Consider the following 13,201-nt stretch of genomic DNA (forward strand, 5'->3'; position numbering starts at 1 on the left):
TTGAGAGCTTCTGAAGTCTCATTAGGGCAGAGCGTTCAGGGCTCCAGTTCCTTCCTAGACCCACTTCTGATTTTGCAAAGTTCTTTTTGTGCAGATGTAAACAAAACAGTTATTCTGCATGTTGCTGGAAACACACTATTGGTAATAGGCTTTTTTCTAATATTAGCAGCTGCAACAGGAAAATACTTTGTCAGCTTGTTTGTTAACCCTTCTTAGTGCAACATGCTTTGTTCCCACACTAAGATGCCCATTGCCAATGCAGGTATTTTGTTTTCTTGAAGCTGACACTTTCATTACCAGCCTAATAGTTCACAGAACACCCTGAAATTTTGTAGAAGACATTAAATCAACAATTCACTGGCTCCCACATAACTTCCTTGATGGTGAAACTCTTCAGGCATCTCAACTTACCCGTTAGAGGTGTAACTGCAGATAATCAAATTTAACAACACTGACTACACTTATAATATTCACAAGCTCTCCTTGCTTACAAGAAATGGTACTTCTGTGACTCTCTCCTTTGCTGGAGAAATAATCATAAATTTGCTGAAGTAACCTGTGAGGTTCTACTCTGCTAAGAGAAACACAAAGGAGTGCTATGTGCTGAGAAAAGCCCCAGCAGAGGCTGGCAAGGTGGCACCTTCCCTCATTTGGGGAGTAGCCCTGAGGGTGAGATATTATTGCCTGCCTGCTGCTACACCACCTTCTATTATATACTTTCGTTGCTGCCCAGACAACTAAAATAAATGTCTCCCTCCATGGCAAAAAATGATACATTTTTCTGTAGATGTCAGCAATAAAGTGAAGAGCAGCTGAGAAATTCAGAGTCGCAGCCTGCAAGTGGCTGCGTACAGCCAGAACCCTGTGCAACATCCCAGTAAGGCTGTTGGGAGAGTCACCTCTGGGGCTGAAGCTCTGGATCCTTTTACAGACATTCTCTTGTTTCATAAACCTGGTTTTGGTACCCTGAGAGAGAGATACCTAGATACATATTACGGTGTTGCCCTCAGATTAGAAAACTAACCTAATGCCTCAAACAGCTGAAAGCAATGCTGTGCTGATGTGCAATCTTCAGTATGTAGGGAAGTTTCTTTCAAAACTTTTACTTTAATATTCCCAAATTCCACTTGTTACTGAAATGACAGGCGTATTGTCTCTGTTTATATTTTTATTCTCTTAGCCTTGGTAAGTGTGTAACACAGTAAGACATCCTTTGCACAAAATAAATTGTATTTTGAGCGGTGTTTGTGACGGATTTAATTACACACATCCTTAATTACACACATCCAATCTCTCTCTACTAGAGCAATGGCTGTTGATTACTTGACATCTTCCAAGTACAACTACAGGACAACTAATCTCTCTTCCCTACCACCAGGGATATGGTGGTATCTGGTAAACTAATTTGCTTTTTGAGTGCATCAAGGCTTTATTATATGATAAATATACCACACGCAAACCAAAGTCAAAACATCATCTGTCTTATGATATCAACTGAGCTAGAAAAGGCAAGTTCCTTAACCAAAAGCCTTCTTGACAGAACAAATCATTCATTTCACAGGCTAAGAAGAAGCCACGTGGCTGGAGAAAATAATTTTCTCTAAATTTTAAAGAATCACTTGATAAATACTAGCAAAAGTATATTCTAACCTTATAAGAATTTATGATTTTTTTTCTTTAGTATAGAAAAAAAACACTGTTTTTAGATGTGAGGAAGATGCTTTGGTGATATGGGCTAAAACTTGGGACTACTGGGTACCTGTATAACTGTGCAGCTGTTCAGATTTGTGGGACCTCACCAAGCCAAACCTGACTCGTAGGTGAAAAGATGCTGTCAGATCTGCCTTCCTTACAGAGCAATACATTAGCTGAAAAGCTACTGGCAACTTCAAAACAGCACAGAAAACCAGAAGCCACTAAAGAAGAATTTTCCAAGCCACAGGATCATATGCAGATGGAAAGAAACCTAAGGGAAACTCGGCTCAAGCAACAGCCCTCAGTGGCATGCTCCTCCGCTGCACATCAACATTAGCACAGTGAATGGACGTGAAAGCCTCTCCCACAGCCCCTTACAGACTTACATGGACCAGAAGGCTACAGATACAATTGAACAGATCAAGCCACTCATTTTAAAGTTTTCAATATGTAAAAATAACTCATCTTGCAATTTATGTCAGTAATGTGAGACAGTAATGAAGCAATATCAGCTTCTAAATATCTTTTTAGTTCTTCAAACATTAGCTTGTGGATAAATCCAGAGCAGAATAGGTGGGCATGGGCAAAAGCGCACCCATGCTACAGAACAGTGAACTTCAGAGCAAATTTTTGTCTTTCTAAACGCAAGCCATTGTACAAGACGTCACAACAGTGACCTTTCTCTGCTTCCACCCATCTGCAAGGAACTACGAGGCATCACAGTCCATCCTCTCTGGAGGGCAGGGACTCTTATCATCAGGATATTCTTGATTTAGTGAAATGAGAATGACACAAGGGTGTAGTGGGTTTATGTGGCAAGGTTTTGGTAGCTGGGGGCTGCAGTGGTGGTCTCTGTGAGAAGAATCAAGCAGCTGCCCCACGTTAGATAAGGGCCAGTTTCAGCCGGCTCCAAAGGAACCCACAGCTGCCCAGAGCCGAGCCAATACGCGATGTTGTTTGTGCCTCTGTGAGAGCAGATTTAAGAAAGGGGGAAAAAAACCTGCTGCTCAATAGCACCTGGGAGTGTGAGGAGTGAGAAACAGGCTTACACCAAGGTCACTGAAGAAGGAGGGCAGGAGGTACTCCAAGTGCCGGAGCTGAAGTTCCCCTGCAGACTATGGTGAAGCAGGTGGTCCCCCTGCAGCCCATGGTGTACCTTAGTGGTGCAGGTTTCTAGAAGTTCCCCTGCAGCCCATGGTAGAGCAGGCTGTCCCCGTGCAGCCCACGGGTCCCAAATGGAGCAGATCTCCACACTGCAGCCCATGGAGGAGCCGCCAGTGAAGCAGGTGGATGTGGCCTGGTGGAGGCTGCAGCCCATGGAGAGCCCCCGCAGGAGCAGGCCCCGGGCCGGAGCTGCAGTCCGCGGAGAGGAGCCCACGCAGGAGCAGGGGGTCTGGGGGGAGCTGCTGCGCGTGGGGGACTCCTGCTGGAGCAGTTTGCTCCTGATGGATGGACCCTGTGATACGGAGCCATGCGGGAGCAGTTCTTGAGAAGCTGCTGCCTGTGGGCAGCGCACATGGGATCAGTTCAGGAAGGACAGCATCCCGTGGGAGGGACCCCACGGGGAGCAGGGGCAGAGAGGGACTGAGAAGGAGCGGCAGAGGTGAGTGCTATAAACTGACCGCAGCCTCCATTCCCCATTCCCCTGCAACACTCAGGGGGAGAAGGTGGGAGAGGGTGGATGGGGGGAAGGTGGTTTTAGTTTGTTTTCTTTGTTTCTAATTTCTCTAGCTTGTTAGTAATAGGTAATAAATTATTTAATCTCCCTATGCTGAGTCTGTTTTGCCCATGATGATAATTGTTGAGTGATCTCCCCATCCTTATCTCAACCCTTGGGCCCTTTTCATCGCATTTTCTCCCCCTTTCCCTTTGAGGAGGGGGAGTGAGAGACTGGTTGTGGTGGAGCTCAGCTGCCCACCTGAGTAAAACCACCATAAAGGGAAAGGCACGCTGGCTCCCCTGAAGAACCTACCCTGATGACATATGCTGAGTATCTTTGAGAGCCACTGGCCATTCACATTTTCTCCCAAAACAACCTCTACTGTGGTATTATCTCCCCTTCAGACTTTACATTAGTGGTACAACATGGGCCTTACTGAAATATTAAAACCAGGGAAATTAACTCCTTTACTTTTTAGTATTAAATATTCACTTCCCTAGCAAAGATGATTGTGAAAACCATTAAATCCAGAGATGTCTACAACTATAAGGTAAAATTACAGAGCTAAAAACATGCATTACATAAAAAAAGTATTAATCAGGCACAAGATAGGGTAGAGGCAAAATAAATAAATAAATAAATCCCCTGTATCTTATTATCAACAAATCATGTCACAGCCAAGCCTAGGGAGTCATCTACTATTGCAGATATAGAACATTTATTAGCAGAAGGCATAACAGATGGGAACAAATAGCACTGAACTGCAGGTAATGCCCAAGGACAGATATTGGTGGTGGGATAACTGATGCCCTTTTTAAGATCTTTTTCTTTCCAAGGAATGAATATTAATAAACGTCGAAAAATTAAACTTATTTTTCTCATACAGCATCACCCAATGTCTGGTGAATCTGTCTGAGAAGCCAGAATGCCATAGTTTTCACTTGCCTTCAAGTCATAAGATAGAAATTTCTTCAATGCTATGGGCTGTTTCACAGCACCTTTGGCTGTTATAGTCAGATGCAACTGACTGAGGGGGCGACCAGTCTGTGTAAATCATGTCTTGGAAATGCACTGAGCTTAACTTCCCATGTGTAAAAACAGGGATATTAATCCTTGCTCAGCTCAGAGATAGTGGTTAGAAGATGATAAGTTTGAACGAGTTTTGAATACATAAGTATAAGACTACTTTAATTCTTATTCCCCCCCCCCCCCCCCCCCTAAAATTTGGGGGTTTGAAAGCTTTTGGAGGTTTTTTGTTTTTCCCTGTAAGAGACATAGTTGAATCTGTCTCACTCCTTGACCCATTTGGTTCACTATCGGGGCACAGGGGTGAAAACGTCTCCCTCACATGAGGGTCCCCATTTTCACAGATGCTGAGTGCTGGGTTGAGAGCAGTTTGACATCTTCCAGCAAACTGCAGGTCTGGGCCCTGCTTCTAAAGTATAGCCAAAAGATTAATCTGCCTTTAGACTTCTCTGTTGACAGCACTGAGTCTCTGGGGAACAAGAACAAACCTTCTAGAAAAGAAGACTCCTTCTCTACTGTTTCAGAAGAGGGCTCACTCATTGCCACCGGCCATGTTGATATACAACAGGATAAATGCACATATTGTGGCAGACCCTCTGAGCCTCTCTGCCCTGGCTGTTAGTCTGTAAACCAAGGCACTTAAGTGCTTGGTTGTAATTTCTTCCTGGTCTAACTATGGGCCTTCAGTGTGCTGAGAGTAATGTTTAAAGCAGACACGGTAGATTACTGTGTCTGGAAGTGAACATTTACTGTAGATAATCCAAAATGACAGGTCTGATAAATACCACTGGTTAGATTCTGATCAACTACACATCATCTTTCTGATTCATAGCAGAGGAATTGCCTTCTTCAAATTCCGCACACAGGCAGCATCCTCCAGGGAGAGCCTGAAGTTGTAGGTTGTTATTACTCACTTTCAAGGGTACACCTCCAATAAGTTTCTGAATAACTTCTTTTATCAGCTTACAGTTTCTGCCAATTTTGCTCTCTCTGTTAACTTAATGTAAAAACATTTTATTTCTAAAAATCCCAAAGCTAAGAGCTCCACACTCTATGCTTTATTTATCTCCTGGACAAGAAGAGATAATTTTCAGAGATGCTGAACACTAACATCTTCCTCTAAAGTTACCAGCAGCCACAGCACAGCCTCCACCTTTCATAACCTGCCTTTTTATTATCCTCTCAAATCTATACCAGACTGCTTGAACATTTAAAATTTAATTCTAAGCATAAGCAGAATAAGGTGGGGCCACTTGCCCAAACTCAGCCTCTGATTTCTCCAAAGAAATTCTTATACTTTGAACTGTTTTTTCCTTTAAAAAATAAAATAAAAATCAATTAATAACAACAATAAAGCACAAGTGAAACAAAAGGCTTCCCAATTAACAGAACACATGACCGCAGGATTAATTATGATTTTGGAGCCCAGCCACTTTGTAGCATTCTCTAAGTTATTATCAAGATGCAATGAGTGTGTTTTCTCTCCAATGAAGTGCAGTACACCATACCTGGCTTCTTACCTAACAGCGTGGTCGATGGAACAGTGTCTGATGATACTTTGAGATGGAATTCCGTTCACCCACACGACAAGGATCATTGAAAATCAACAGAAGATCAATAGGAAAAAAAAATTACAAAAAAATGAAAACAAGGTTAGCTGTATCTAACACTCAGAAGATTCAGTCTATAGGTCATATTGGGAAATGTACAAAAGCAAAGAAAATTTAGAAATGAAAAAAAAGTCTGGCACTAGTACCTGAGTAGTAGGAATTCAACAAAGATTTGCTCTGAAGGGTTTTGCTTTGGACAGAAAATGAACAAGGAGAGGGTGATGCTAGGTAGGAAAGACATAAGGAAAAGACTTTAGACATATATTAAGAGAGAGAAAGAACAGGGAGAATGTTCCTCAAAGAACACAGTAATATGGGATATATAACACTTATCAAAATGAATTATATTTTTCATCTCAACATGCATATTACATTTATTACAATGTCATAATGATGGATTTTCTTTAATATAAGCACTCTAGACCCCAAATATAATATTATAGTTATTGTAAATCAATGTGTTCCTACACAGGATACATGTATAGGACTATATCCTATATATACCTTTTTTTTTTTTAAACCAAAGGAACATCTAGGAGAAAGATCCTTAAAAAGAACACCCAAAATACAAACTACAGAGAATCAAATGCATTAATAACAGTAAAATAAGCCTGCTCAAACACAATGTACACTAGTACCACAAAAATACACAGGTAGGGTAGCAAATTCTTTGTTAAAACCATACAAGATAACAAGGGAATTGTTCTTCAACCCAGAACACTTCATAGCAAATCCTATAATATTTTCCCCTGAGAGACAGGTTCTTTTAGCAGGACAAACTTTCTCCCATTAAAGCATTAGCTTTCTCTGGACAAAAATCCACAAATTATTCCCATATTACTCAATTATTTATGGAAGAGAGGCAGGGCTCCACATCTTCACAGCAGATTCCTTTCTTGCTAGTAAATTTATGAGGTTGCTTTATATCTACAATAGCATACACATACATTCTTGTGATAATCAATCATTTCTGAATGCATATTCTTCTATTATCATTCTGCATTCATTCCTAAACTTACATTTATCTCCTCCTCAAAATGTTGGGAAACAAGCTAGTACAAATCTCAGTACATCAGAAAGATGACAATAGATAACACACAAAAAACTATTCCATAATCCAATATAAGTAGACAAAACTCAGTATACATCAAAGTAATTTCAGAAGCAGTTTTTCTTTTTTTTTTCTCTAGAAAATAAAAAAAAAGAACACCTCTTAAAAATTTCAAGTCCTTCTATGAAGTGAATGAAAGGTGTCACTAGTCTAGGAAGTTTCATAAGGTCTGCAGAATTACCTCCTAAGCAGTTTGTAATCATCCAGTAAATGAACTTGCTCTGGTTTTGCATTCTCCTGCTATATTTTCAAGTTTAAACCATTTGAAAACACATTAAGATAATCAAATTTCTCATAGCTTAGTCTGCCTTCAGTCCATAACACATCTCTCATTTGGGACCTCTTTCACTTTCTTCTGTGTTTGTTAGTCTAAATCAGACCCTCTCCTCTACCATACTTGGAACATGGCCACTTTTGCAGATGTGCAGGTAAGGCCTATGAAGAGTAATTTGGTTGCCCTGGGTCACAGAGCAAGTCAACAGTCAGGACTTGGAGCAGTATTGGAATTTTCTGGAGTTTGGGAGAAAAAAGAACTTATGGGGCCACCCTGCCTTTTCAGGAATTGCTAACTACAAATTACTTGAGAATCTGAAGGTAGACGCCTCACTCCAGCGAACTTGATTTAAATTGTTACCAACTGAGGTTTCTGAAATGAACAATACTTGTGAGACAGAGAGGCGAATTTAGACTTTCAAAGAGATCATTTTCAAAATCAGTATTGGCTTGTGTAACAAGATACACACTCTGGGCCACCACCTCACCAGAGGTTCCCACCAGGACTAGTGCATGCACATCACAGGAGACACTTCCAGACAGGATTTCACATCAGGGTAGATATTAAGACTTCATTTAAAATTCCCTCTACATGATCTGGAATGGCATGGGAGCCCATACAGCTCCCTCTAGTCATGCAGAATGGTGGAAGCTCCTCCCTATTCTGGAAATGATTCTCCCTACTTTTTTTTTTTTTTTTTTTTTAAGCATTTGTAAAGAAACCAACCCTTTAAACATTCCAAACTGGCACGAAAAGCAAGAAAAGGGATTTTGGTATTTTGCCTTTTTTTTTTTTTAATTTTTAAATGATGAAATTTGGCTTTATTACTCTTTATTTTAGGTTTTTTGGCTAAAGAAAATGTCTCATGGTCATGATCCTACAAGTCCTCAGACTGCATTTAGCAGGCATCCTACCTGAGAATGAAAAAATTATCTATGGGGTAACAACAACAACTAGATCTTGATTCAACTGTTTTGACTTACAGCAAATCTTTAAGGCCTTTGCATTTGATTCATTGCAAAAGGATGTGGGATATGGAGAGGTGTGAATTTAGATGGTTCTTGGTTAAATATGATAATTAAAAACCTGAGTGCCACTCACCTATGAGTCTTCCTCTTGTTTTTGCTAGTAAGAGCACAGTAACTTGGTAAGTATATAATAGTGCTCACTCATGCAATCTCAGTTCCCTACAGCTTCCTAAATGCTGTCTTCACACTGTGCCTCTGACAGTAACGTTAAGGCTACCTATCTAATAATCTGTATCGAAGTCACTCCTTTAGATTATTTGGAAAGCAGTCTTCTCCCAAACTGAGATGTCACAAAAGTTAAACATACCCTTATAACCAGTCTCTAGCAAAACTGGGTGCATTTTAAGAGATCAAATCCCAGAATCAAATAGTTCCTGACAGCAAGCTCCCAAGGATGTCAAGCTGGTGATGCTGGTGATGTAGCATTCTCCCTGGAGAGAATCTGCCTGATCTTTGTTATCTGCAGCCCTATCCATGGCATTTTATCATTGCAAAGCTGGAAGAGCAGTTCCTCTGTGCAGGACACATTAGCACATCGTTGCTGATATGATATACTACTGCTTCTCCCATCACACAGATGGGCTGCCAAATTGCACAAAATTTATGTGCAATAACAACCCCTTACACACCCTTCTGGTCAGCACACAGATGCTGGTGGATAATTTTAGGTACACCTTGTCTCCCATTTGTCACCTCGTTTCACAATAACCCTGCACTGAGTCAGTGCCTGCATGTGACTGTGCTGTGCCACTCCAAGGAAAATGACACTGCTTTCCAAACCCTCCTGCAAACTGAGCAGCAGTCTCAAATATTGCAAATACCATCACTTATTTGTAATGGATTTAGGATATATATCTATATTAAAAAAAAAAAAAAAAGGCAGCACAGTATTTGAGAAAAATGAACAATTCACCTTCACATGACCCTTTGGTAAAACTAGATGAGCTGGAATAATGCTGGACTAATTTATCTTTCAGCAAATACCTATTCTGATTCTGTATCATGGGAGATACACAGGCTGAGTCCATAAAATCTCTCCAGTCAAAACTCTTTTAAGTACCAATAAGAATTCTGCATGAATAAGGGCTATCAGTGTGGGACAGAAAGAGGGACAAAGAGCTTCTTCCCTATGGTCCAGAAAAGACAAGGGCCTATTTCTGTTACACTTTTCAGTAAGACCTGATGTCTCACTGCTCCAGCACAGTTCACAGAATGGTTTGGGTGGGAAGGGACCTTAAAGCCCACCCAGTGCCACCCCCTGCCATGGGCAGGGCCCTCAGCCCCATCCAGGCTGGCCTTGGGCACCCCCAGGGATGGGGCACCCACAGCTCCTCAGGGCAGCCTGGGCCAGGGCCTGACCACCGCCCTCAGAGTAAAGAATTTCTTCCCTATATCTAATCTAAATCTATCCTCTTGCAGATTAAAACCATTACCCCTTGTCCTGCCACTACATGTCCTTGTAAAACGTCCTGATGATTTCGTGTAGGCCCCCTTTAGGCACTCACTGGCAGGCCTCTATCAGGTCTCCCCAGAGCTTTCTCCTCTGCAGGCTGAACAACCCCACTCCCTCAGGCTGCCTTCACAGAAGAGGTGATCCAGCCCTCTGATCAACCCACACCCCCAGTTCATTCTCCTCAGGGCTGCTCTCAATGCATTCTCCACCCAGCCTCTGTTTGTGCTTGGGACTACCCAGATGCTCACAATCTCCCAGGACATAATTACATTTAACAACAGCAGACATCTCTGTCAAGTGACAAAATTCAGAACTGCAAATTGCCAACAGGACTGCGTGCTCCTGCTGCAGTGCACTGGCCTCTACAGACCCCATTTCAGCCTGACTTTACGGATGGCACTATTTGCAAGAGCTGACACTGAAAATTTAGAAAGACATTCCCTCTAAAGCACTGAGATGAAGTAGGTGAAGAAATATGCATTTTTACTAACAACAGAGGATTTTTTTTCCATGTTAGTGCTACAGCAAACTTGGACTCTCATAACCGAGGTCAAGATGGAGAGGACAATTCCCTGTCATGAGATGTTCACAAACAGTAGTTCCTGTTGTGAGTAAAAAGAAAATTTAAGAAGGAATTTGAGAGAGAGAGATGATTTCAAAAGCTAAGATGAATAACCCCTTGTAAAACTCTATTAGTTAGCAGAAAGGTTACAAAGTAATCCTATTATGTTATTCAAAAGTTAGAGTAGGCCTGTATAGAAACCCTCAAGTATTAAACTGCATTAAGGCATTTTTTTTTTAAAAGAAAGGCTTTTACTCTTTTTTTTTCCTATCTATATCATCAGGGCCAAACCCATAAAATTCCTGTATCAGCATGTGTACGCTACTGCACCGGAGAGAACTTACCTCCAACACCTCGGCATCCTGGACTTGGCGGAAAAAAATGTGGAGAAATCATGAAAGCTTATTGGTAATCATTTCTCATGGATATAAAGAAGAAAAAAAGAAAAGAATCAGCCCATGACTGTGTTACAGGCTTGTGTTACAGAGGGAGGTGGTGATAAAATCTGCAATGATGTCAGACAAGCAAAGGACTTACTGAATTAAAAAAAAGAAGGTATGCTTTTTTTTTTTTAACAAAATTAGATACAACATTTTTTCTAGAGTTGCCATTTCAACTAAGTGACTCAGCTGTTTTAATTAGTCTCTCAAAATACCAAGAAAAGAAAAAATGAGGTCACAGTATAGGCTCAACTCTTCTCTTATTTTCTGGTGGAAAAAAAACATTTCAAAAAGCCAAAATCTGAAGAAAGTATGAAAAATTTAATTTTCCCCATACATTTCAAACGAGCTACCTCTGCTGTTTCTAGGCTGCCTGTTACAATGCTGTGCTATCCTGTCTTTCAAAGATATGAGCCACTGACAACTGGTGCTGTCTTCTTTAGGAGATATAGCTACTCAGCACCGAGAAAATTAGATCTTGACTCAAGTCAATTTAATATCAGAGAGAAGTGCTCACTGCTAGCCTTGACGGTCCCAAACACCTATTTATCCATCTCATAGGTACATTACACAGAGTGACAGTAGCAATGCATGCAGATGGAATTTGACATGACCTACAGAGGGAAAAGAAAAAATTCACTCAGCCTGTCCCAATCAATCTGAGATTGCAAAGCAAGGTTTCAATGATTAAAAAAAAACAAAACAAAAAAAAAACTTTTTTATCATAGGCAAATCCTAGTTAGTAATTAGGGGAAAAACACTTCACTACAGATGCTTAAAAATGACAGAAGAGTTCTAGCACGTTTTGTTTTTAAAGCTGGTCCCTCTTCAAACTATAGGCTAAGTGTCAAAAGAAGGAGTGACATTCCCATAGTGTCTAAGTTAAAATTTATTTAATACCAAAAAGTTTACAAATCCACCATGCAATCCACCATGCACTCAATCTGGATCTAGCAAGGCTAAATTATAACTTTGTGCTGCTTTTCCCACAAAAGTCTTCCAGCTACAGAGGTCTGCATGTTTTACAAATATTAACTACAATTATTTTTATGGAAGTGATGTGAAAAATAAAGTGAGAACACAGGCAAAAGAAGAAATGCTGTCTTTCCATTTCAGTTCTCTAACCATGAGATCATGCTTTCTTTCATAACAACTTCATACAGAAAATATTACTTCCACCCTAGAAATCTGCTAAGTAATGTGATTCGACTCTTCTACTCACAAAGGAAAAACTATATCTGTATTTCTGAAGAACAAATGATCACGTCTTTTTGAATGTCTGACGTAGTTTTTAAAACAGACTTTATAAATTATTCTTGGTAGATTTAGAGTGAGAAGGAATGCTTTCCACCCATCTGAGAGTTAGGGTAGGGGCAGTGCGAGAGAATTTCAGACAACTGATTTCTAACAAGCTTTCACAACGAACCCTCACACTGTCATTCCTAGCTCCTCAGCATTGTGCCCATAGGAATAGGTCCTTTCAAGAACCTAGAGCTCTCCAAAGGGGACATATCCACTGCAAGCAAGTTAAACTTACTGAATCCATTAACATCTTGGCAGCTGGAAGAGAAAGCTTCTTCACTGTGAACAGCACTGAGTTTGGTAGAGGTCTTGTCTGAAGTAGCCACGGGACCCATCTCCCTCTGTGTGCTGGTCTGGGTCTCCTTCTGCTTCTTGGCTAGCTTCCTTTAGGGTATTTTGAAGAGGGGAGAAATCAAGGTCAGTTTTCCCTCATTAGAAAGAAAATAATGAGAAAATATCTTGAAAAATCACAATTATCCCACTTGGACAGACATGCAGGGCACGTGGCAAACCGCACAAGAGGAAACCCCACAGCTTTTTAATATAACTGATGTGGAGTACAATAAACGATGATGCCAGTCCATGAGCCTAGCTGTCCCTCCCAGTAGCTTATCGTGCACAAGCCTGCATCACCCCAGCAGTAGGAGCACTACGTCACCGTTGAAGAGGGTGGCATAAGGAAAGCCCCTGGAGCAGGTGACATCTGCTCCAGGAAGAGCAGAGGACACTGGGTGAGGGCAGTGATCAGAACAGCTCGCTAGGAGGTACACGGGATGTCCGCATCCATCCCATGGGGCCATCTGCACCTGGGACTTTCTCTGACGGCTCCGGTGAAGAGTGCGGCCTGACCCTGTGCAACCTGGCGGCTAGAGCAGGAGTCCTGCCCTGTCCCCGAGCAGGGCACTGAGGGCAGCAGTCTGTACTAGATTTTGACAAACACCCAAACTGCACTGAGGATTGACAGTCAGAGGAAGAGTGGGGCAAGTTAAAGGCTGAAGTAATTTAAAAAATGACTATGCCCAGAGACGCTACTGGGCCTC

General features: G+C 41.4%; 1 protein-coding gene across 13 annotated transcripts in view; it reads right to left on the reverse strand.

Annotated features, from left to right (window-relative positions):
• The window catches only part of PTPRT (protein tyrosine phosphatase receptor type T), a 565,545-nt gene that overhangs the window by 42,001 nt on the left and 510,343 nt on the right, over window positions 1–13,201 (reverse strand). For 9 of the 13 annotated variants that reach the window (XR_005824772.1, XM_040575465.1, XM_040575469.1 and 6 more), the window contains 3 exons: window positions 12,397–12,545; window positions 6,138–6,215; window positions 5,902–5,937 (listed from right to left, as the gene is read on the reverse strand). Coding sequence is in view for 12 of the 13 variants with exons in the window: in XM_040575465.1 (XP_040431399.1) it covers window positions 5,902–5,937; window positions 6,138–6,215; window positions 12,397–12,545 (263 nt within the window). In the remaining variant the exon portion in view is untranslated. The remainder of the gene's footprint in view (window positions 1–5,901; window positions 5,938–6,137; window positions 6,216–12,396; window positions 12,546–13,201) is intronic. The other 4 variants (XM_040575471.1, XM_040575473.1, XM_040575472.1 and 1 more) reach the window with 2 other exon arrangements.

This window comes from Cygnus olor, chromosome 16, assembly GCF_009769625.2.
Source record: "Cygnus olor isolate bCygOlo1 chromosome 16, bCygOlo1.pri.v2, whole genome shotgun sequence".
NCBI lineage: Eukaryota > Metazoa > Chordata > Aves > Anseriformes > Anatidae > Cygnus > Cygnus olor.